The sequence below is a fragment of the Thamnophis elegans genome, chromosome 1 (assembly GCF_009769535.1).
Source record: "Thamnophis elegans isolate rThaEle1 chromosome 1, rThaEle1.pri, whole genome shotgun sequence".
Taxonomy (NCBI): domain Eukaryota; kingdom Metazoa; phylum Chordata; class Lepidosauria; order Squamata; family Colubridae; genus Thamnophis; species Thamnophis elegans.
The window spans coordinates 94,049,071-94,073,823 of NC_045541.1; the positions used below are offsets into that span (position 1 = coordinate 94,049,071).

Genomic DNA, 24,753 nt, shown 5'->3' on the forward strand with positions numbered 1-24,753 from the left:
TTCCTTCACGGTTTCCTCCATTTTTGACCTGTGGAATACCCTTCCCCTTGGAGTCTGGCAGGACCACACTTTAGTTTTCCAGAAAACAGACTTGCTTTTCCCTCGGTACTAATAGAATAAGGTTGGAGCCCAAGAATTGTATCGATTTGGTATATGGAGCTGAGAAGTCAGGCAACTGATTTTCTTGCTTATTGTTTGTGGTTTTGTTTTTTATGCCAGCCATCCAGAGTTTTGTAAGATATGGGTAGCCATGTGATTCTTTTAAATAAATAAAATATCAGTTTGATCATATAATATTTGGATTTAAAGATGAAAGTGTACCTTGCTCCTAAATATAGTTTGATGATAATAGCAATAGTATTTAAACTGTCAGGTTCCGAAGGGTTAATGAAAACAGCCAAACACGGAGACAGTTTGAAAATGAAGTTTATTTCCTTTTTGTGGCATGAACTGACCAACAAAGCACTAAGGCAATGAATAAATTGTCAGAGCTGACACCCGGTGCTCCCCACCATCTTTTATAGTTACTTGGTAATTAGGCTAAACCCCACCCCCGCGCGTGCACACCCATCACCTCATGACCCAGAGTGAAAACCACCCGGCAATCAATCATGGATTGTTTGTAGTTAGATATTAGTTCTGGAATGTTCTCAGTGGAAACCTCCTGTCAGGCAATCATGAAGAGCTTTGTAGAGTTCTCAGCTGGACTGCTTGTGGAGGAGGGAAATCTCCATCTGGTAACCACGAGTCTTGGCAGGTGACCCATTCCCCCCCCCCGAATGCCAGCTGGAGTTGACATGCAGCCCCTCTACCACGGAGAGAGCATCTGGGGAGAAATCAAAGGACCCCTTCCCCCTGGTTTTGAGGGATATCTGCAGTGGAATCTCGCTACCCGTTGGGCGCCCTACAGTCCATACTTTGAATCCATGATGCCTCCGACGGGATAACCCTTTCATAAAACAAGATATTGTAACCTCCCTCTGTGCCACCTGGTGTGCGCAATGGTGGAGCGCTACTTAAGGTGTATATGGTTCCATAGTGCTTTACAGCATTCTCTCAGCTATTTACAAATGTCAACATATTGCTCTCAATAATCCAGGTCCTCATTTTATCAACCTCAGAAGGATAGAAGACGGAGTCAACTTTAAACCCTGTCAGGATCGAACTCCAGGGTGTGGGCAGAGTTAGCCTGTAATACTGCATTTTAACCACTGGGCCACTGTGGTTCTTTTCAGAATATCCATGTTAACTAGATGATGACTTGAGGACTAGTGCTTGAAAAGGCTTGTAAATTTGCAGTCTAAGAAAACAGACACCCTGGAAGTTTATTTTCAGAAAGGAGAAAATATAAGGAGAATCATTGCTAAGATTTAGTGAAATAATGGTTTAGAAAGTAAATAAATAATACAAAGTAAGTCATTATTTTATTAGAAGGTTTTTCTCATCTTCTCCTCTTCACCCTGAAAAAAGTTCTCATTTCACTTCTTTTACAGAGTGGGGCATAAATTAGTATACAAGTCAGCAGATCACAAGCTTTAAAATGATCTGGCATTTAAGGCTCATATGTCCAGTTCAGATTGATAATGTGATCCATGCCCTATGTGTGTGTAAGTTGTACACAAGAAGTCCGCTTCCAACCAGGCATTTACTTGCTAGTATTTTTGTCAGGATTAAGGTTCTTGGCATAGTTTCAGGTATTCCATTTTTTTTCATCCTTACTATGCATTAGTAGAGAGATATATCCATTCTTAAAGGCAGAGGAAAGTGTTCATTGCTTCCTTTATAACCAGGAACAAAGCCAATTATTTTACTGAAAGGAGCTAATTGCTGTGAATTCTGGTGAAAAGCAAAATCCTTTGAACATGGGATCATCTGTTGCTCACTCTTGCTTGTATGATTCATCACGTGCCCAGAAAAATCCTTCCATCTCACTTTCTGCCTTCATTTTTAATAATAATGAAATATTAGGAACCTTCCATTCTTTTCAATGCAAGCTGTTTTCTCACTTCATGTTGCATTTGTTGCTTTTAAAATATTACATTGGACATTGTCTCCTGGTTCTCTCTTCATTGGGCAACATTTGCATCTCAAAATTCCATGAGTCAGAACGCTGTTAAGAGAAGCAGACTGTATGATCAGTAAATCAATTGGGTCAATTGTCTTCACCAAAATGTCTATACTAATACTTTATTCTAATCGTCCCAAAGGTGCTTTTTCAAGAGGCGACTTGACTTTCTTGTTTTTCTTTGAAGATCTTTCGCTTCTCATCCAAGAAGCTTCTTCAGCTCTGACTGGATGGTGGGGAATGGAAGGACTTACATTCCTTGCAAACAGTTGGTCATTTGCATTCTTTTAGAGAGTTGATGTCACCTGGAGGTTTATCTGTGTCATCAGTGTTACCTGAGTAGGGCAAATGGATGTGGAGCCTTCTTGGAACTGTTGAAAGGACTGTGTTGTAGACTGGAGATAGATGTTGTCGTATCCCTCCCCCTCAGTTGCCTTGTCATGGTTCTGAGCAATGATCCCAATGAATTCAAGACTCTGAGGCTGTGGCTTTTCTCAAAGATCCTGCTTATTGGGTACATCATATCGGCACATTCAAATGTGAAACCAACTCTGAATAATTCCTGTGCTTTGGAATGCTTAAAGAATAGATATTGTCCATCACCACCTCTTGTGTAACAGGTCACGTTAATCAACCAAGCAGGCGGTGAATTTTTTAATCATGTGCCCTTGCTAGGGCACATTCAGCTGACCTTGGTTCTCATGAGCCTTATCATTGTTATGTCTGGCACTGTAAATGAAAACATTCTACATTCTTCACATCCCCCACCCCGCTCACCATATGCATGGCAACTTAGAAATGAAACAAAGTAAAGTATGGCTTCAGCTAAGGTCGTTTCAAGAGTTGACATGCCTCTTAAAAAGCACCTTTGGGACAAGCATAACCTAGATGACTGAGAATCTCCATAGACTTTATTCTAATATGTCCAGGTAACATAGCAAGCTTGATTTAGCGTAGATTCTAAAAATAACTTGTCAGGCATGTGTTAACATCTTAATTCTTTTTTTTTTCCCTTAAAAAAAATCAACATTGTGATTTTGTCCTAAATCCAATCAGAAGTCTCATTTGTCTTTCTCTTTGACATAAACTCTACGCTTGCGGTCTATGAGTCATATTTTTAAATATTATTTTCACACTTTCCCCATTAGTTGATGTCATGCTCACTCTTGCATTAGTTCTTTATCAATAGAGATTTCTGGAGTCCTAACATGATATGAGTACGTTTATCTAAAACTTTTTTTACACTTTGGAATATTTTGTGTTCGGATTAATTCTGCATGCCAGCCTGAAATTATGTCATGTGCATGTTAAACCCACACCTGTTTTCTGAAATAATATATGATTAGAAAAATATCCTAGGAAAGAATTTTAAAAAAACTGCAGCATAATTTGTACAGAACTGTTTTATTTCTTGTGTGTAAAGGGAAGCAAATTGGTTTTTTTTTTATTTTTAAAAAATCTCATCATCCTTATCTTTAATGATAAGGTTGGTACAACAAATGGCACTTTCTTTTGGCTCTCTTGGTATAGTATAATGTGAAGTAGGAAGCAAGAAAACAAGTGCACATTTGTTTTTCCTTTCAAGTAGGTAGCTTGAAACCCTTTGATGTTTTAATTTGCAATGTGTTGCCTGGCTTGCTATCAGCTGACTCAGGCTGTACCTGTATATCCTCAAATGTGCCTTCTGAGGCTCACATTGGTCAAGTTGTTCCGTTTCTCAGTTTGATGATTCAGACTGGTCCCTAATTCATAGTGACAAAGGTTTATGCACAGTTTATTCTAACCATAACATCAGTCCACATGGAACTTTTTGCACAGACTCATTAAATATGAAAAATTACTTTCTGGCATAAAGAAAAATATTTTCCTCTGTCTTCACTTTAGGAAAGATGACTATTAAATAAAAATGAAAACTGTTCAATATTTTCTGATCAGATGTATATAAAGGATTTATTTCAGTCTGAAATTTTATACCCAATTAATAGAACACTCTGACATCTGTCTTTGATTACTTAGTTCCTTTTATTTTCCTGTTTGTTTTTTATCCTGCCGGGTTCAGCTAAACAAGAGACTACAGATCCAACCACATTCAGCAAGTTAAAGAGCCTAGTGGAATATACTTGTAGATAACCATGTCTAATATTCCACTGTCAATGAAGAACAGGTGTTCTTAAGGCATGTTTTCGTCTTGTTATTCAATTCAACTGCAATACACAATCAATTCCAAAAGGCTGCTTAATGATGGGGACAAGTTGCTCTATCGCCAATATTTTGACCAGATTTGATTGCAGGATAATTTAGGATACTCAGTTTAGTGTATTTGCTGTGGATTTGATTTATATGACACCAAGTACCCATTTTTAAAGTCCTGGGATTTTCTTTTTCTTACTAACTTCCATTTGTGCTACAGCAAACCCTTGCAATCTGTTTTTTATTAATGTATTTTAGTACTGTTGAAATATGGCTCATTGCAATGAGGTTCAGCACATTGTTGGCAATATTTTCTGCTTCTCTGCTTATCTGGTTTATCGTTTGAACACTTACATTTACTGTTAATTTTAAAATGGTTTCCATACTTTGTGTTGGCAAGGCTTCTAAAACTTGGCACTCACCAAAATGTTTTTCTTTCTCACAGATTTCCTTCCCAGTTGCTCTTAGGGCATTTTGCAGAATGCCCATGCCTTACAGTAAACAAACTTATTTTTTTAATGAAAGTACAGCCTTCATTGTTATAATGCGTAAACACAGCGCAATGAGCTGCCAACCAACACTTCTTCCTGAAATACCCATTTATGACACGCCATAAATTAATATTTTAAAATCTCAAATATTTAAAGATAGCTCTTTGACAGATTTAATTGAATTACAGGGGCAAACAACTTCCTTGGCCATCAGAAAAGCATCTATTCAAGACAGAGGATCGCTTTTAAAAAAGATTCTAGGGTTTTTTTAAAATATAGATTTCAGGAAGTAAACAGAAGGCAGATTTTGCTGATTAGTAGTTTATAAGCTGGGAAATAGTTCCACTCTTTCTGGTTATACATTAATCTGAATTATTAACTTGGGGTGAGGGATAGTGGTACCTCCAGTAAATTGAACTTTTTATAGTTGCGGAAAGTAGCCAGACTGCTGTTGCAAGTCATAATGACCCTTGAGTTCATTCAAACGGCTATATAGAACCCAGATATTCTCACCTTGCTGTAATGGTAATGCCCTGCTTAATACCCTGCTTGTTATCAAAATTTAAGACATTGTCGCTTCTTGGCCTTATAACTAAAATCAAATGTATGATCTTAATTATTAGAAACTTTCTTGAATTTCTCTGTAGCACTGACTGCTGCAGTGGTGTCAAACTCAAGGCCTGGGGGGCTGGATTTGGCCCACAGGATGCTTAGATCTGGCCCACAGGGCCACTCTGGAAACAGCGAAGGACTGGCCCATGATGCCTCTGGCAGCAAAAACAGAGCTTGGGTGGGGCGCATATGGCCCTCCCTAGCTCCGTTTTCCCTGGCAGAAAGTTACAGGAGGCCATCACAGTCGAAAACAGAGCTCGGGAGCCCATTTTCTCTGGCAGAGCGCTCGAGCCACCACAGATGTCCCTGACATGAGTGAAATCGAGCTGCCCAAGCCCACTTTGGTTCCCTGAGGTCAAATACAACCCTGATGCAGCAGTCAATGAAATCGAGTTTGACACCCTGGACTACTGCATATTCATTGTTTGCAGATCATGTCCAAAGTAAAAGTTGACAGAGTCTTAGGCCCAGTTGCCACAATTTCATTCAATTTTTTTTAATTATTCTGTCTCCTCTACAATTAGCTTAGGGCTCCTTGTTAGTTATGTTAAACTTGACATTTCAGATTTTGTACATGTAACTGTATCTGCCCATATATTTCAATGGCTTATCTGGCTATGCAAAGTGCATTTATTTAAGTAGTAGGCAGGGTATAATGTTTGAAAAATATTTTAAGAAGGCTATGCATTACCTAGTAGATAAGAAAAACAGACCTGGCAGGTTGGGCAGTCTATGGGTCTCGTCAGCCAAGGAACGTTAGTTGGCAGGGATTAGAAGACATGCCTTTCTGCTAAAACCCCTGGCCTCTGGAACATTCTCCCTTCAGAGTTGAGGATGACCCCAACCCTATTGGCCTTTAGTAGGGCCCTAGCTTTGTCCCTGTGCCTGGGAGTGTTGAAGAGCCTAATTTACTTGCTATATTTACATCTAGTATGGCTTTTTTCTCTTGGCTGCCATATATATTTAATTTTGTACTGTGTTGTAACTGTTTTTAATTGTTTTATGATTGCTTGCTGCCCAGAATCACTTGCTTGAAATGGGGTAGCTGTAGAGATTGAATAAATAGATTAAATAAATAAAAAACAGAATACAGTCCTTTGTAGAGTCCTTGGTATTGAGCTTGGTTCTTTAGTTGCAGACATTTCATAGCCAATTAAGTAAGATTTATCAGTTCTAGTTAGTGTTTTATCCCTGTTTATATACAGTATTGTTCTCTTGCAGTGTTGGTGAGGGTGTAGCTTTTTTCGATTGTTTGGTAGTAATCCTTTTATCTAGCTGTTGTCTGTTGGAGAGGATGTGTTATGATCTTTTTTGTTTTGTTCATAGCTTTTTTGTTGTCTGAATGGCATGTAAATATAATTTATTTCTGTGTGTCCATTGATGACTGATTTGTCCAAATGCCAAGCTTCCAGGAATTCCCTAGCATTTTTGGATTTGGATTGGTCTGGCATGCTTGTAGTTTCCTAATTGAAACTATGGTTTGATGGTGTTGATGGATATTTTCTGCTAGTTTTCTGCTTGCCTGTCCTATATCATGACTGTTATACATTTTACACTGTATGTTGTAGATGATTCTTCTTTTTTCTTCTTGAGCTACAGGGCATTTTAGTTTACTTAATATGGTTCAGAGAGCTTTAGTTGGTTTGTTTACCACCAAAATGCTGTGTGGTTGTAATAATCTATCGGTTGTTTCTGATATGTTTTTGATGTATGGTAATGTTACCCTTTTTCATAGCTTGTGTTGATTGTGCTTATTTAAACAAGCAAATATGCTTGGCCACTTTATCTCAATTACAGATATAAATCCCCTCTAAAATAGGCCTACATTTTTTTTCCCATGCTGAAGGTATGAAAGAAGCCTTGAAAGTAACTTGCTCAAAGACAGGAAGGAAGCCATAAGTGAATTGAAATTTGAGTTAAGGACTATGAATGTGCAAATCAATTTAAAGCTGATCTTTGTCATTTGTTTTGCATATTTGTTAAGGGGAAAGTGCAACTTTTTCCAACACAGCTAGGGTATCCCAAGATTGTATCTTAAGCCCGGTACTCTTCAACATCTCTATAAACAATTTAGATGAAGAGATAGAAGGGGAACAAATCAAATTCACAAATGATAACAAGCTGGGGGGAGGATTTAAAAGATAGACTCAAGATCTAGAATCATCTTGACAGACTTGAGCACTGGCGCTTAACCAACAAAATGCAAATCAGTGGTGAGAAAAGTAATATTTGACACTTAGGCAAGAAAAGCCAACTGCACAGGTATAGAATAGAATAGATGATATCTGGTTCAACAACAGTAACTGAGAGGGATCTAGGAATCCTAGTGAGCAATCACTTTAAATATGTGTCTGCAATGTGTTACAGCTACCAAAAAGGCCAATGCAGTCGTAGGCTGCATCAACGGAGGAATATACATGCAGAATTAATTGTGAATGAAAAATCTAAAATATATCCGAATGGAAAAAAAGCTGTTGTTATCTAGATTATCTGTGTTGTTGTTGGCATATATTAAAGTGAGAAATAGGTGATAGTTCCATGTTAAATTCAAGGGAATATTGATAACAGCCAGAAATTTGTTTTAGGAAATGAATACATGATTAAGGCTGGGGGGGGGGCGGGTAATGGTTCTGATAGGTGAGATGAATAGATAGGTGATAATGAGATAACAGTGCAGAAAAAATGTGTGGGCCATTCAGAAACTTAAACATGAATCACAATAATGAATGGTGAGCTTTGAAAAATATTTGTTTTGAAATTGGTGGTTTAAACATTAAAAATAGTTTAAAAGTAAGCTTGTTTTGATTGTTTAGGCTGAAAGAATTCATGTGGAATACAATGAGAATTTCTGAGCACAGACGAGATCAAAAGCATGTCTTAGAAAAAAATACCTAGATATGGATGAAAAGTAAAGTAAAAGAAATGAGAGAAAGTGAAATGACTGCAGGAAAATAATGTGCCGGTTGTGCGTGAGCATGTATTAGAATATATAGGAATTTCCCAAGAGAATTAATAGAAAGTCAACACTGAAAAAGGTGTGGACATAAACAACTTGCCTCAAATAAATCCTACAGTAGCTGGAGAATTACCATTGTGAAATATGGTCTAGCTAAATTAAAATAACATTTAAAATGTTATGTATTTTAATAATAATAATTATTATAGTATTTACTGAGGTTCTAAACTTCACTTAGTTATGTTAATAACTTTTACTTGTTTTGATCGTTATAAAATATTGGTGTTGAGCAATTATTGAAGTTCTACATGAATAACTACACCCAAGGCCAGTTCTATTATTCTGCCTTTTTTTTTGTAATGGCAAGGATATTTGGGGAAAATATTGAATTATGGGGGGAAAGAGGATGCGTTTCTTAAATCTGCACTGATTCCTCTCAATACTCAATTTTCAGATTCAAATTCCAGATAAATAAAAATACAGTATAACAGAGTTAGAAGAGTCCTTGGAAGTGTTGTTTTCCAACCCTCTGCTCAAGCAGGATATCCTATACCCGTGGTGACGAATCTATGGCACGTGTGCCAGAGGTGGCACGCAGAGCCCTCGCTGAGGGCACAGGCGCCATCACCCTAGCCCAGCTCCATTGCGTTTCTCTGTTGTGTTTCCCATCATTGTTTGCAGGGAAACAAAAGTTTGTGAGACTAAAAAAAATGCAATTGATCAATTCCAAGATCTCACTAAGTTGGAATTGATTGAATGAACTTTTTTACTCATGCACTTCCTAGTGGGGGAGACAGGGTCCCCTCCTCCTGAAGCCCATTATGACGCAGAGCCGCAATGTGATCCTGCATCGGCTCAGCAAAAAAAGGCAACTGACATCTGGTCTGTTGCTTTCCCTGCAGAGCTGCCTGTGTTGGGATGCCCTGCCTCCCCACCAGCCAGCTGAGCTTTGGCGTGCTGCTCCTGGGCTTGTCAGCTTCCAGACGTCAGATTCCCAGCACCAGTTTTGGGGTTCCCCCCCCCCAGGGGGAGAGAGAGAGAAAAACAGTGAGGCAGAGAGAGAGGAAGGGAAAGAGAAACGATATTACAAAAGTTTTTCTTTTTTATTGTTGCTAAATATAATATTTCATTAAGTAATCATTATTTTAACATAGTAAAACCTCAGTATTCAGGTTAAATTGTCATGTTGACACTTTGCAATAAATAAGTGGGTTTTGAGTTACAGTTTGGGCACTCGGTCTCTAAAAGGTTTGCCATCACTGGCCTACTCCATTCCAGATAAATGACTGTCCAATCTCTTTTTAAAACCTTCAGTGACGGAGCACCCACAACTTCTAGAGGAAAACCGTTCCACTGATAAATTGTTCTTGCTGTCAGGACATTTCTCCTTCGTTCTAGGTTGGATTTCTCTTTGAATAAGTTTACAACTGTTGCTTCTTGTCTGCTGTCATCAGACCATCATAACTGAATGGTCGCTAAATGTATGTACATTGAAGATTGACTATATTTGCTAAACAGTCATTAGTACATATCTGTTATACGTTCAAACAAGAGTGAGGGCTGCTCTATCATATCTGCTTTTACTGCTCAGCTATTTAAGTTTTAATTGGAAATATCTAGGGAAATATTTCAGTGGCTTTGCTTGTCTTGAATTTAGATACGCCTCGTAATCTTACAGTGGAGAAAGTCAAGACTTCTGCTCAGCGTGAGACACAATATGGAATGCCACTGCACAAAAGAACAAGGCGAAAATTGATAGCATCTCCTCTGACAATCCAGAGTCTTCAAGATTCCAGCCAGTCGTGTCCTAACCCTGTGGTGGAATCTCTCAGCGAAGCCTTCTGCTCAATTACATATACACCCGAGGTCTGCAAGAAGCCATCAAAGACTCTCTATACAGGAACTGTGCATAAGGCAACCCTTGAAGAAATGAGTCACATGGCACAAATTCAGGAACCATTAAAGCAGAGCAGCACCAAAGATGTTGCATATAATGTCACCCCAGAGTGCCACATGAACTCAACTATGCTTTGTAAAAATAACACAGACACTATAAACTGTCCTGATGCAGCCAGAAGCAAGTCAGAAGCAGCCAATAGCAGAAATGTTTTACAAAGGTATTTTATGTAGAAGATGAAATATAAAATGTATTTTTCAATCTCTGTCCCATTTTCTTTTTAACATGCAATTATAAATCCCTTCCTTTAGTTTTACACTAGATTTACCTCAATTAGAATTCTGATGTATGAATAGTACATTCAGGTAAGAGAGCTAAAATATCTGAAACTCCTATTTAAAAGGCTAAATTTCAAAATTTATAGCGCTGCAGGTTCTACTTTACTATTTTTAGTAGAGTCTTCTAGAGTTCATACTTGCATTTCCTTTTGGCATATCCTACCTTGCTATGTAAAGAGAGCAAAGTGAATGAAACAGGTTGCTCACTTCTTGCTCCTTTCAAGTCCTTCGGGATTGGGCAGCCTATAACTTTATTAAATACTTAAATACTTTCATTGAGCATGCAACTAGCAATAGCCCATAGACTTAAATACCGCTTCATAGTGCTTTACAGCCCTCTCTAAGCAATTTACAAAGTCAGTATATTGCTCCCAACAATATGGATCCTCATTTTTCCAACCTTAGAAGGATGGAAGGCTGAGTCAACCTTAAGCTGGTCAGAATCAAACTGCTGGCAGTCGGCAGCATTAGCCTGTAATACTGCATTCTAAGCACCATGGCTCTTTTCCTCTAACTACAGAAAAGATGAAGAGCAGCAGCAAAACCAACTGATTTCAAATTAGTAATGACTGGATTTTATCAGTTGTTCAACAATACCAAATTCTAACATGAACTATGAGCACATTTATATTCTGATTATGTAAAAGCTTTTTTTTTGGGGGGGGGGGGGGGACTTATGTTGATGCCCTACTGTTAAAAGTGGCTATTTCCAAGGCAGATCTAAGAAGGCAAATCCGTGATGGAAGCATGCAAATAAATAAAACTTGATACAGTGAATTTTATTTCTGCCCTGAATGTAGCAAATGTGTGTTGGGGAGAGGGAGGGGAAGAACTCCCCCACCTTCCATCAATTCAAAGACATTTGAACTCCATTTGTGGCCTTTGGAAGTCATATTTACAATGTTATCTGAGCAATGCTTGGCCCATGTTTGAAAAGGTCTATTCCTTGCATCCCTAAGTTAAGGCTTACCCAGAGAACATATTGTGAAATCCTCTGATGATTTATATATATATGCATACATACATACATACACACACACACACATACACACATATATATATATATATATACATATATGTGTGTGTGTATTAACAAAACTAACAAAATTTTTGAAATTTAAAGCCAATACTGTACATTTCATTTGTGTACCCCACTTTATTTTGGAAAACAAAAGACCTTAGAATGTAGGGTTTTTTAAAATAAGATTTTTGTTGATGACTATTATTGTTCTTCATTGCAGGCTTGGCCTTCCTTCATTGTTAAATAGAGAACCAGATGCTGCGTGTGCAAAGCCATCTTACATGGCAATGACATCTGCTGCTTCAAGAAAAAGGTCCTTATTAAGGTACGTAATGCTTCAAGTCAATTTGCTAAATTAGTACTGAAATTGGTATTTATTGTGTCCAATATCTTCCATTGGATCACAAATTGAGTGGAAATATTGCTAATCCAATGGAAGAAATTTTCTCTGGAACAGCTTTGGTCATTCAGTGGCTAAACTTCGTTTACAGAATGACCAAAATTGTGCCAGACAATGAACTTTCACTGGATAACTTTGGATCAATCATTGTTTCTTGGCAAACATGCTGTTGTGGGGAAAAATAGGATAAAATGCAACATATGCTGCCTTATTATCTTTTTAGTTTCTGTTATTTAACATTAAAAAAAAAACTGCCTTTCTCTAAATCTTCAGGGATTCTATGTATATACAACAAGCTTTATATGGTTAATATTGAGTTAGTTTTTTGTATTGAACACTTTTGTATGAGTTCCAAGGCACTTTCTTTTGTTAGCAGTGCCATCCCACCTTTACCTGAACCCATTGCTAGCGTTTTGCAGTAATTTTTGAAGATGTCTAATAAATTGGTGCTGTCTAAAACAAATTTGACAGGTTAATTAGTATTGATTTGGGTAGCGTATAGAATAAAATTGAATGCAAATAAGTCCACATTCCTGTGCACATTTATTTTGGAGCAAATGGTATGGAAATGGGTGATAATTATTCCTTGGCAAACATATGTAGCAAAGGGATGCAATTAACAGTTTCTAAAACGTTTGTATGCATGCTTTAGTTTTTTTCCATAAATTATTATCTACAAAATTTTGCTGTGACACAGTTTTTTGTTGTTATTAATACTTTACCATATTGGCCACAGGTCTTTGTGTGCCTACTAGAATGAATGTTTAGAAAAGGAAAACAAACTCCCCCAAATTAAATTAAATTATACTTATTTTGCTGTTTCTAAGAGAGGAAGAAAAAATAAGCATAGTCTGCAACTGTCCTTTGCAGTAAATGCAAAAGTATTTGGTTTTTTTGTTTTCAGGAATTCAAAACATTTTCCTGTAGTCTATATTGTTTGTGTTTCCAAGTCCGCCACTAAGAGTCCTGGTTCTTAAGCAGGACATCATGTGATCGCAATTAGCTTATGGGCTCACTTCCACGGTCATTAAGCATGTCACCCTCTGTTGTTGAGACATCATGTATCAATGTTTTGTGATTTTATTATCAACTTCTCCACTGACTGCTTATTGGAAGCTGGCTGTCAGATGCACAAATAACATTCATATGACCCATAAGATGTTGCATTGGCCCTAAAAGCCCTTTGATTGGGAAACACCAAATCTTAATTGCAGGAACATTGCAATCCTAGTAAGTATGAGGCCCGGCCGTGTAGTTACTTTTTCAGCACCATCATAATTTCAGATGGATGTTAAAGAGGCCATTTGTTAAGCAAGGTTTACTTGCAATTCAGTTTCTTGTTGGCCTTTAGATGAAGACAAAAAGAAACACTTCTGATAGGTTTGGCATGTTTAGAAAAAAAATTAAAAGCCTCCCTCAACCCTCCCCAAATGGAAATATATGTTTATATGAAAGAAAAACAACCCTGGATTTAAGATAATCTTTCTCTGTCCCAGGAATGGTAGGTGGATGGATACATGGACACTGTAAATAATCCTGTGCAATCCCAAAGGTGCTTTTTGAAGAGGCAACTGGACTTTCTGGTTTTTCTTTTAAGATGTTTTGCTTCTCATCCAAGAAGCTTCTTCAGCTCTGACTGGATGGTGAAGAATGGAAGGATTTATACTTCTTGCAGACAGCTGGTCACTTGAGTTCCTTTAGAGAATCGTTGAGGCCACCTGGAGGTTTATCTGTGTTGTCAGGGTCACCTGAGTAGTGCAAATGGATGTGGAGCCTTCTTGGAACTGTTGAAAGGATTGTGTTGTAGACTGGAGACAGATGATGCTTTATCACTCCTCCTCTGTTGAGAGAGGGCTGTTCAGTTTTTATACAGATGGCCTCGTTGACCCCTCTTTCAAACCAGTGGTCCTCCGTCCAAAATGTGGACCTTGCTGTCTTCAAAAGAGTGGTCTTTGTCTTTTAAATGCAGATGGACTGCTGAATCTTGTCCTGGTGGGTTTGTTCTCCTATGTTGTATAAATCCTTCCATTCCCCACTCATCTGAAGAAGCTACTTAGATGAGAAACAATTTCAAACAAAAAACAGAAAGTCCAATTGCCTCTTGTAAAATCACCTTTGGGACAACTATGACTGAGAATCTCCATAGACAAAATCCTGTGCAATAGCCAGTTTCCCCAATCTAGTCAATCTAAAGTTGCCAATACTAGTTTAACCAACCCTGCGTGCAATCTTCCCCATATACCCAGTGGATGTGTGTTTATGATCCATTTGAATATATCATAGCACTGTATTGCAGTGCTATGATAATCCAGAGCACATTCATGTACCCATAGCTTTCATGTTCCAGCAACAAGGAAACTATAGGAACTCTAAAGAACCAAAGCAGAATTCTGACTCAACAATATTGTGCTTAAAAACAAATGTTTTTAAAAATGTTTTTCTCCAGTTCTGCATCCAGCAGTGGATTAACAAATCAGCATGATCAGGTGATTGCCAAACGCCTAAGGCGAGATGTTGAATCAAGTAAGAAAGCACTAAGAGTACCTATAACCTCTGGTAAGTGTAAAATTTATAATGTGCAATAATTATGTCAAAATGTAAGCCATATACAGCTATATAGAAAGCCCAAAATTATAGATTGACATATTCAGTTAATCATTTCTGCAGTCCTTTGCTATAATAATGTAGTCACACATTTTTTGATAGTTTAGTCTCTTTAAAAAAAAATACCTATGAGCCATGGTGGCACAGTGGTTAAAGTGCCGTACTGCAGGCTACTTCTGCTGACAGCCAGCTACCTGCAATTTGGCAGTTCAAATCTCACCAGTCTTAAGGTTGACTCAGTCTTCCATCCTTCCAAGGTGAGTAAAATGAAGACCCAAATTGTTGGGGGCAATATGCTGAAACTCTCTAAGAGATTGGTCGCTTAGAGATGGCAGTAAAGAAGTATAAGTCTTAGTGCTATTATTCACTGAAAGGCCCTCAGTAAGGAGACAAATATTAAAACAAATAGAAGTGTATGTTAATCTTGTTATAGGTTTATCATTTGTTTGTTTGATTGATTTATATAGATCATATCTGAATAAGCCACTTTGGGTGGCAAACAATATTTTAAAAAATGTAAAGTATGATTTAAAAACATTAAAACACAGCAGCCAACAAAAATACAAGTTATTAGTGCAACCAGGAGACAGGAGCTTTTCCTTGTGGCTTGGCAAATAGCAAGTTCTTTAGGCCAACGTGGTCAACACCAACCCGATCTCTAGAGGTAGAATATTCCAGATGGAAGCTGCTGTGGTAGAAAAGGTTAACTTTCTGGACTCTGCCAGTCATTATTCCTTGGCTGATAAAACCTGAAACATGCTCATCCTGCCTGATTGTATTGGATGGGTAGAAACAACTGGGGAGAAATAGACTCCTACGTAATTTCTTAAAACAGTGGTTCTCAAAAGTATTTAAAGAGGGTCCATGGTGAAGAAAAGTTTAAGAACCACTGCCTTTAGATATCCCAATAAAAGCATCAACAGGATTCATAGTTCATCTTAAGGGAGGAAGAAATGTCAACAAACCCATATTAAGATACAGGTTTAAATAAAATTGTAGTTCTCTTAAACTTTGCCCAAATATATATTGGAAATGGTTGCAACATACTGTATTTTTCAGAGTATAAGACGTACCTTCCCCCCCCCCCCAAAAAAAAAGAGAGTGAAAAACTGGATGCATCTTATACACTGAATATAGCATTTTTGGCCTCCTGAAAACCCGCCCCCTTCGCAAAAATGGATGTGCAGAGGGTTTGGGGGGCCTGCGAATGCTGCTGCAGAGGCAAAAATGAGTGAAAAACAGGCGGGTTTTTTTTCTCATTTTTTCCCCAACCCCCAGGAGTACTACACAAGTCTCCCAAAGCCTATGCATGCCCTGGTTTTTTTTTTTTTTTTTTTGCAAAAAATGGACTTGTTTTTGTGAAAAATGGGCTGGTTTTTTTGTCTCATTTTTCCCCCCAACCCCCAGGAGCATTTTGCAGGCCTCTCAAACTCTCTGCATGCTCTATTTTTCACATGGCATGCAAAATAAGGCATGCAGAGGATTTGGGAGGCTTGCAAAGTGCAAAAACGTTTTTTTAAAAAATTTACTTCTTCAAAATCTTGGTGTGTCTTAAATACAGTACATATCTGTTCACGTCATGTAAGGGGAAATTAAAGGCAAAAAATTGAAGAATTACGTATATTTAGTAAAGATGAATGGAATTACTTCTTCACATTACATATAATTCAGGCATGGGATTTACTTTCAAAAGAAGGTGGTGTTGGCCTTCATATTAACATAAAAATGGGATTTCGCAACCCCTAGGAATTATCAATGACTACTAATCATGTAGATATGTGTCTCTACATAGCATTTGCTAAGAAACAACAGGGGCATCTGGTGTGCTTCTGGAATTCCAAGGGGCATCTGGTTGGCCATTATGTGAAGAAAAATGAAGCCCTTCCCTAGCTTTCTTCTTTTATTGTTAGTATCCTTGCACTTCTAAAAATATTAATCACATCTGGGGGTGGTGGAGTGCATATAAATAAAAGTAATGGAGATTTGGTCCTATTAACTGTCATTCTTCCAGGCAGAATTACTGCCTTCCCTGTGGAATTCCTTTGATAACAGTGCTGCATGTAGTCTTCCCCAAGCTAAAAGAAGCTTAATACAGTGTTATCAGAGCCCCACACAATGCTATCTTCAAGTTGCTATTTGTACTAAATATTAGATAACAAAGGACACCCTGTAATTGTATTGTTCAAGAGTCATGCAATTGAATGATTAATGTAGAAGTTACAGCACACCAGATATGCTTTGAATTGTAAGAAGCATCAATATTTTGGGATGTGTATTTGTGCCTCTTCTCTGTAAGAGGCAGTAATGATATACCACAGGAAATAATCCTTCTGCACAAGTTGCTATTTGTATTTTGTTATTTTATATCATTTATATTCAATAGACTTGTCATTCCTTTCAGCAAAATATTTCATTTGCATTCCCTCGGTGTAAAAGGATAAGTGCAGAAAAAGGAAGCCATCAAAAAATAAGAAATCCATTTTTGAAATATACCATGAGTATGATATGAATGAAACTTTGCAGCACAGGCTATTTTTGAATAGAGATGAGCCTTACCCAGAGACCGTTGGCATGCTCAGTTGTCAAAATGTTTTAATTCAGAATCTAAACCTTGTTTGTTTTGGTTCTGGTCGGTGGTTCATCGGTTCGGATCCTTAGTGCCTTGTAATGGAATGAGCTCCTGTTATTTGTCCCAGCTTCTGCCAACCTAGCAGTTCGAAAGTATGTAAAAGTGCAAGTAGAAAAATAGGAACCACCTTTGGTGGGAAGGTAACAGCGTTCTGTGCTCCTTCAGCGTTTAGTCATGCAGGCCACATGACCACGGAGACTTCTTTGGACAGCGCTGCATCTTCGGCTTTGAAACGGAGATAAGCACTGCCCTCTTGAGAACGACTAGCACATATGTGCGAGGGGAACCTTTACCTTTACTTTAATACAAGATGCTTTGAGACTATTGATTACATATCCATACATCAACATATTTTTATTCATTTTACACATATAAAAATATCTTCATTAATTGCAGTTCTCAGATCCCCAGAGACAATTATTTCAAATATCTAATCTCATTTTTGATTTTTTTAAGAATTTTATTTTAGGAGATATTTTAGAACAGCTTGGAAGTAATGCCCATCTGGGTTCAGTTCCAAGTGGGGAAAAAGACAGTGGATTCATGGAAGTTGCTTGGAAAGAAGGTTTATTGATGGTGGACAGGACCACATGGTTTGAGGTCCTGTGGGAAAAAGAGTTGAGAGTGCCCTTGTTTTATGCCCTCTCTGGTCTTTTGAATTTGAGCTTGTACTCTGATTGGTTGTCAGACTCCCATGGGGCCATGCAGGGGCAACTCTGTAGGTTGTCCTGAGTCCCAGGCTTAGTTGAGCCTTGCTGGGTGATGTAATCTTCCCAGGTGACATGTGGTGAGATGGGTAGAGGACTAATGCTATCAAGTCCTGAGGGCCATATCTTAATCCCATCACTCTGGAGCTGAAGGGGAGGGCAAAGAGCTGCAGGAAGCTTTGTCTTTAAAAACATGTTTCTCCTTTTCTCATCCAGGGAAATATAATATTCTGCCTTTTTAATATTTCCTAGAATGTTTCATTTTTCTAGGAGAAGGGTGGGTACTAACTTCCTACTTACTTGTCCCAGCTTCTGCCAACCTAGCAGTTCGAAAGTATGTAAAAGTGCTAGTAGAAAAATAGGCACCACCTTTGGTGGGAAGGTAACAGTGTTCTGTGCTCCTTTGGCATTTAGTCATGCCGGCCACATGACCACGGAGAAATCTTTTGACAGCGCTGGGTCTTTGGCTTTGAAACGGAGATGAGCACCACCCCTAAAGTTGGCAAAGACTAGCACATATGTGCGAGGGGACACTTTACTTTTACTGATACAGGAATCAATTTATTCCACAGCAAATAGCAATAGCACTTAGATTTATATACCGCTTCACAGTACTTTTTATAGCCCACTCTAAGTGGTTTACAAATGTCAGCATATTGCCCCCAACAATTGGGGTCCTCATTTTACTCACCTTGCAAGGCTGATTCAACCTTGAGCCTGGTGAGATTCAATTTGCAAAATTGCAGGCAGTCTGCAGAAGTAGCCTCCAGTACTGCATTCTAACCACTGTGCTATCACAGCTCTTTAAATAGTTTTAAAAAGCTTTCACTTGTGACAAAACTCATTTAAATGGTGAGATTCCTAGTTAAAAGTAAAAAATTGAAATATAGTAAACAGAAGCACAACTGAAAAGGTATCCTCTAGGCATCACCCATCTCAGGTCCAATGTGTAGAAGATCATAGAGTTACAACAACACTTAAAAGAAGTGACTTACGACTGTTTTTCACACTTATGAATATTGCAGTACATATGAATATTATCCATAATCACATGATCAAATTTGAGCACTTGGCAACTGTCATATTTGTGACAGTAGCAGAGTCCTGGGGTCATGTGATCAACTTTTGCAATTTACTGACAAGCAAACTCAGTGAGGAAGCCAGATTAGCTTTAATAACCATGCTTAACTTAACAACTCTATTAATTCCCTGAACAACTTGGCATAGAGGGCCATAAAGTGGGAAGAGAAACTCATTTAACAACTGTCTTGATTTGCAACAAAAGTCTTAGGCTCAGTTGTGATCATAAGCCGAGGACTACCTGGAAATACTTTGTAATTTTTTATATCACTCTGAACACTGTTCATACATTTTATGCATTTTATGCATATATAACATTTAATGTGTATTTAATAGCTTGTCAGTTCTTCTGGACATCACTTTCCCATTATTACTTTGTGAAATTCAGGTTTGCCGTGCTTCTGTCCTATTTTATAGCTTAAAAGTTATAGCTTTCAGTAATTTAATACCCTCCATATGTATTCAGATAAAATGCATCATCTCCAGCCAACCAGTTAGTTGTCCTTCAGCACAGCTGGGGAGCATCAGGCTATATAAAGATGTTTTAACATTCAGGAAATTAATACAATTGAATTTTTGTTTTAGTAATATGGCTTCTGGTGTTTTGTTTTGTTTTGTTTTCTTCCCTCTCTTTAACATGATTTATTCTTTTGTTCCCTAGGAGTCAGAACAAGAACCTGGAAACGTAATGATGGGCTTAGAAAACTTCTCAAAACTAATTTGAAGGAAAATGCATCAGTAGGCACAAAAGTGGGCCGATCAAAAGAAGCATGAACAGTAATTCTGAAGTAAAAATAAACCTTTGTATAATTTTGTTTTCTTAGCAAAAAGTGTAAAACTAACAATTCCTCTGCCACTTTCCCCATATGTGGTGACTTTGGAAATTAAATTTGCAAATGCTTTTAATGCCCATATCTGGCCTCTAGTTTATTATGTAATTAGAACCCTCATCAGACTTAAAGATTGAACAGGACAATATTGTTCAATATCTTTGGTTGTCTGAATGCAATTTTGTATTATTTTTTCTTAACATGCTGTGTAAATTACAGGATGTGTTTTCTTTTACATTCCATACCACAAATGTTTCCAAACTGAAAGTTTTCATATGTACTGGACTATCATTCCCCACATTCAATTTTGTCTTCGATCATGGGAGTTTTAGTCCAAAACTTCTAGAGATCAAAATTGCTAGAGAAATCTCCTTGTATGTAAAACTATAAGTTTTCTTCAGAATGGGTCGTGCCAACTGATTCCATGTCTTTAGGTACTTTTAACAAACTCTTCTGGACTTATTGAATATTTTTTCCAACTTAAAAAAATACTATTCAATATCTATTTTAATTGTAACATTAATAATTTGATGCAAACAGAAGTCATGAGTCTTGTTCTTCATTTTTGTTAATATTCTGCCTATTTGGGGAATACATTCCAAAAAGTATTTATTTAAGGAAGGTATTAACTAATGTTTAGTTTTAAATGTTTTACTTAACTTCCCGAACAACTGAAATTTTAAAATACATCTTTGTATATTTACGGTACATTTCTTATAATGTGTTTTGGTGTGTGTGTGTTGTAGGCTAATTATTGTGAATAAAATTTTCAGTCAAAATTGTATCTGTAGCTTTTTACATTTTTCTGCTCTTAAAATCAATGCCTTTTAATTTTTATTAAATATAAACATATAAAATTATCCCCATGGATTATATTCTCCCTGTTATAGACAAAAGTATTAAATTTCCATTAACTGAATTTGGCCAAAGCCAACTTCCTCCTTTCCACCGAGAAGCATCCAAGCTTAATCCAGATGCTTTTGTCTCCTTAGCAATTCCTCACTGTGCTGAACAATTCAACAATATGCCATTGCAGTAATAAACATTGAGGATTTTGGGTAGAATGAAAGCAAAAGCAAGGGCAATAAAAGGAAATTATGAAACTAGAGCAAAGGGGCGAGAGGGGCATTGAATAACAAGTGATTTAGAATATTAACCAAGAAATATAGCAATAGCACTTTGATTTATATACCACTTCATAGTGCTTTAACAGCCCTCTCTAAGCAGTGTAAAGAGTCAGCATATTGTCCCCAACAATCTGGGTCCCCATTTTACCCACCTTGGAAGGATGGAAGGCTGAATTAACCTTGACCCTGGTGAGATTTGAACTGCTAAATTACAGGCAGTGGGCAGGCAGCAGAAGTAACCTGAAGTACTGCACTCTAACCACTGCACCACCACGGCTCTTAAATTAATATTAATATAATAATATATGCATTAAATATAAATTAAAATATGACAGTCATGTTAGGATTGTTTTTTAAGCATGTGTTTTGGGGAATAATGCTAAATTGGAAAGTCTGGAATATTATTTCAAGATAGCTCATTGAAAGAGAAGTGTTTCAATTATACAACTTGAACAAATGTGAATTTGCATTGACTGGTTTAGTTTGTTAAAACTATTTTTGTAAGTAACACAAAGAAGAAAATAGCTGCAAGGTTTTCTTCCAGGAGTAGCAATTGATGCCATCAATATTCTTGGTCATGTCCATCATTTGGCTCCTCACATAGCTGGTAAAACACTGAGAGTACTTATGTCTTGCTCTCAAAATACTAAATCTACCTACTGGCTCTGAAATGTTGTCTTTCCTGGCTTGTTCAGTTTCTCAGATTTCATCAGTAATTGCCTGTTATGAACCTTGTCCAGTGCAGTAGCACATAATGTACATAACTCAGCATTTTGATCAAATCATCAAATATGGTTTAATAATCTTTGGAAAATCCATAGACAAAGCATAGATTAAGTCTGATACCTTTGAGGAAAAATGTGCTAAGTTGGAACAAAAGCCTCACCTGGAAGAGCATCAGCTATCAAACGTGTTTCTGATAATTCTGTATGATAAACAAAATTAATGTTAAGGTTTAAAACAAAGAACAAGTTGTATAGATTTTTGTGAAAGGCTGAATATTTTTATTAATGTATTTCACTGATTATTCACAAACACAATCCGGATATGTGCTGGTGTGGAAACATGTTTTTAATAAGACATTATTTATTTCAATGTCAACAGCTACTGTTTCAAAGAAAGAAAGTCTCATCAGACATCTGCAAAGAAAGAAGAGAAATTAGGGTAAATTGGCTAGCTTCTCTTCCCTCTATCGCCATTGTTGAAGTGTCAAGTGGCAATGAGTGTTTTATGTTCTTAGCTTGTAATAAAATTGGTGTGTGCTTTTCTCAGAAGGTTTCCACAGAAAAATGCTATAACAGAAAAGGGCCTCTTTCATAGTTAATATTAAATATTTGTAAATGGTTGCATAATCAGAAGAGCATCTACTCAACTGATGAAGGCAGATTTGTATCAAACAAATGTGTATTTGTATCACATTGACTGATTGTTTTGGATTCTTCCGAGGTCGGTAAATTGAGGACCCAGATTATTGGGGGCAATATGTTGACTCTAAACCGCTTAGGGTTATAAAGTACTGTGAAGCAGTATATAAGTCTAAGTGCTATTGCTATTGTAAGTTAAGATCCACTAAAAATAAAATGAAGCTTGTACCTTGTGGATACATGAATATATAATACGTAAGCAAAAACTTTGGAGAAGACTGAATCTTGGAAAATGGAAGGCAATAAAAAAAGACTAACAACTGATAACATAGTTAAGTAATTTAGCTTGTGATATGTTGCGCAGTGGTTAAATGCAGCACTGCAGGCTACTGCTAGATCAGCAGTTCAGCGGTTCAAATCTCACCGGCTCAGGGTTGACTCAGCCTTCCATCCTTCCGAGGTGGGTAAAATGAGGACCCAGATTGTTGGGGGCAATATGCTGACTCTCTGTAAACCGCTTAGAGAGGGCTGAAAGCCCTATGAAGTGGTATATAAGTCTACTGCTATTGCTATTATCACAAGCATGAGCTTACAAGTATTCAAAGAAGCAGTTACAAGCAGATAATTTTGCAATCTTGTCCATTGAATGATTAAGTAAAGTATCTCAGAGTTAGTTTCCAGGACAAGCAGAGGCCAATTTTTTTTTTCCTCCTCTAAATCTAGTTGCGTCTTATAGACTGAAAAATACGGTATGTATTTCATGACATTGCACTTATATCCTTCCTTTGCTTTTCAATGTTCATGTGCCATAGGTACTGTCTTCCCTCATGCTGCCTTCATAGTAGCAACCTTTGTGAGAGAGAACTGAATCTGCATCTTCCCAATCCAACATTCTAACCCTCCCACTAGACTGATAGTTGCTAGAAATTATACACAATAATCAGTTCTTTAAATTCAACTATTCCTAACCAAATCCTAAATGCAGGTAATAGTGAATATCAGTATCTGAGCATGAAGATACAGAGTCTACAGAGAGAAGCAACAAAACAATCTGGCCACTGCCAACAAGCTTTCAAAAACATGATTTATCACACTAACTTTAACAACTAAACTAGTCCGTTTAATATATCTGAAGTTCTATGGAATTTATAAACTTACAGGTAAGGTTTTTAGTGTCCCCACCAACCCATTTTCTCACAGTCCCCAATGCAGGAGAATCATCTTTCCAGTTGTAATTATATGTGACAAAGTTATGCAGAGTCAATCTGATCCCCATCTGGCTGATTAGAATATGATAAACATACAGGAAGGATGACAAAAATGTACTGTTTGTGCAGCTATGTATTTCACATATAAATCACACTACACAGAGATTGTAACCAGGTGAGATCAAGAGGTGAGGCTGAATAGCATGTTTTCAGCCCATATGTACAATGAAATAATTCCTTGTTTCCTAGTCCTTTATTTTTCCCAAGTATTTCTGCCATTATCAATCACAATCCATTAGCCTTTGCCTTCTATTAAAGTATTCATCTCAAAATGCTTTTCTTTTGAATTTTATAAACATATTATGGAATAAAAAGATAATTGATTTGTTTAGATACCAAGTACAAGTTACCGTATTTTTCGGAGTATAAGATGCATCTTTTTTCCTCAAAAAAAGGCTGAAAATCAGGGTGAATCTTATACACCGAAAACAGTGGGCTTTTGCCTCCTGAAGCCCCGCCCCTTTACCAAAATGGCTGTGCATAACCATATGGAGGCTTTCATAAAGCTCCTGGGGGCTGGGGAGGAAAGAAATGAGCGAAAAACGGCAGCACTCTATAAGTCTCCATAAGGCTATGCATACAATTTTTTGATGAAAAATGGGCTGTTTTTTGTTTGTTTTTGCCCCCTCTCCGGAGCACTCTGCAAGCCCCCCCCCCAAGGCTATTCATGCCTTTTTTAAAGGGGGGGGCGTTTTTGCAAAAAATGGGGCGTTTTGGGGAGGTTTACAGAGTGCAAAAAGATTTTTTTTTTCCTTTTGGGAAGCTCTTTAACTGATTGATGAGAATTACATTGATCAAGTGCTGTGTCCAGCAGAAAGACCTACCTACTGTATTTATATTTGTGTGTGTACAAATATACATTTTAAGCCCAAAACCCAGCCTGAAGATGGTGAGTGAGACCTCGCTGAAACGTTGCCAAGACAGTTTCAATCTTACATGGGAAAAGAGCCGAATACAACAAGCCCAGCATACCTACACCCTCTATCTACCTACCTATATACTCTCTCTCCCTATCTACCTACTATATTTCTCTCTCTATCCCTCTACCTACCTACACTCTCTCTCCCTACCTACCTACTGTATTTCCCTCTCTCTCTATCCCCCTACCTATCTATCTACTAACACTCTCTATTTCTCTCTCTCTCTCTCTCTCCCTTTATCTACCTACCTAACT

At 37.5% G+C, this 24,753-nt stretch overlaps 1 protein-coding gene across 1 annotated transcript in view; it reads left to right on the plus strand.

The window, feature by feature from the left end:
• Positions 1-20,341, plus strand: part of KIF18A (kinesin family member 18A) — a 62,954-nt gene extending 42,613 nt beyond the window's left edge. Inside the window, exons 14-17 of the mRNA XM_032209125.1 lie at positions 9,972-10,431; positions 11,791-11,895; positions 14,417-14,526; positions 19,652-20,341. Coding sequence (XP_032065016.1) covers positions 9,972-10,431; positions 11,791-11,895; positions 14,417-14,526; positions 19,652-19,764 — 788 coding nt within the window. The 3' untranslated portion in view covers positions 19,765-20,341. The remainder of the gene's footprint in view (positions 1-9,971; positions 10,432-11,790; positions 11,896-14,416; positions 14,527-19,651) is intronic.
• Positions 20,342-24,753: the final 4,412 nt, after the last annotated feature.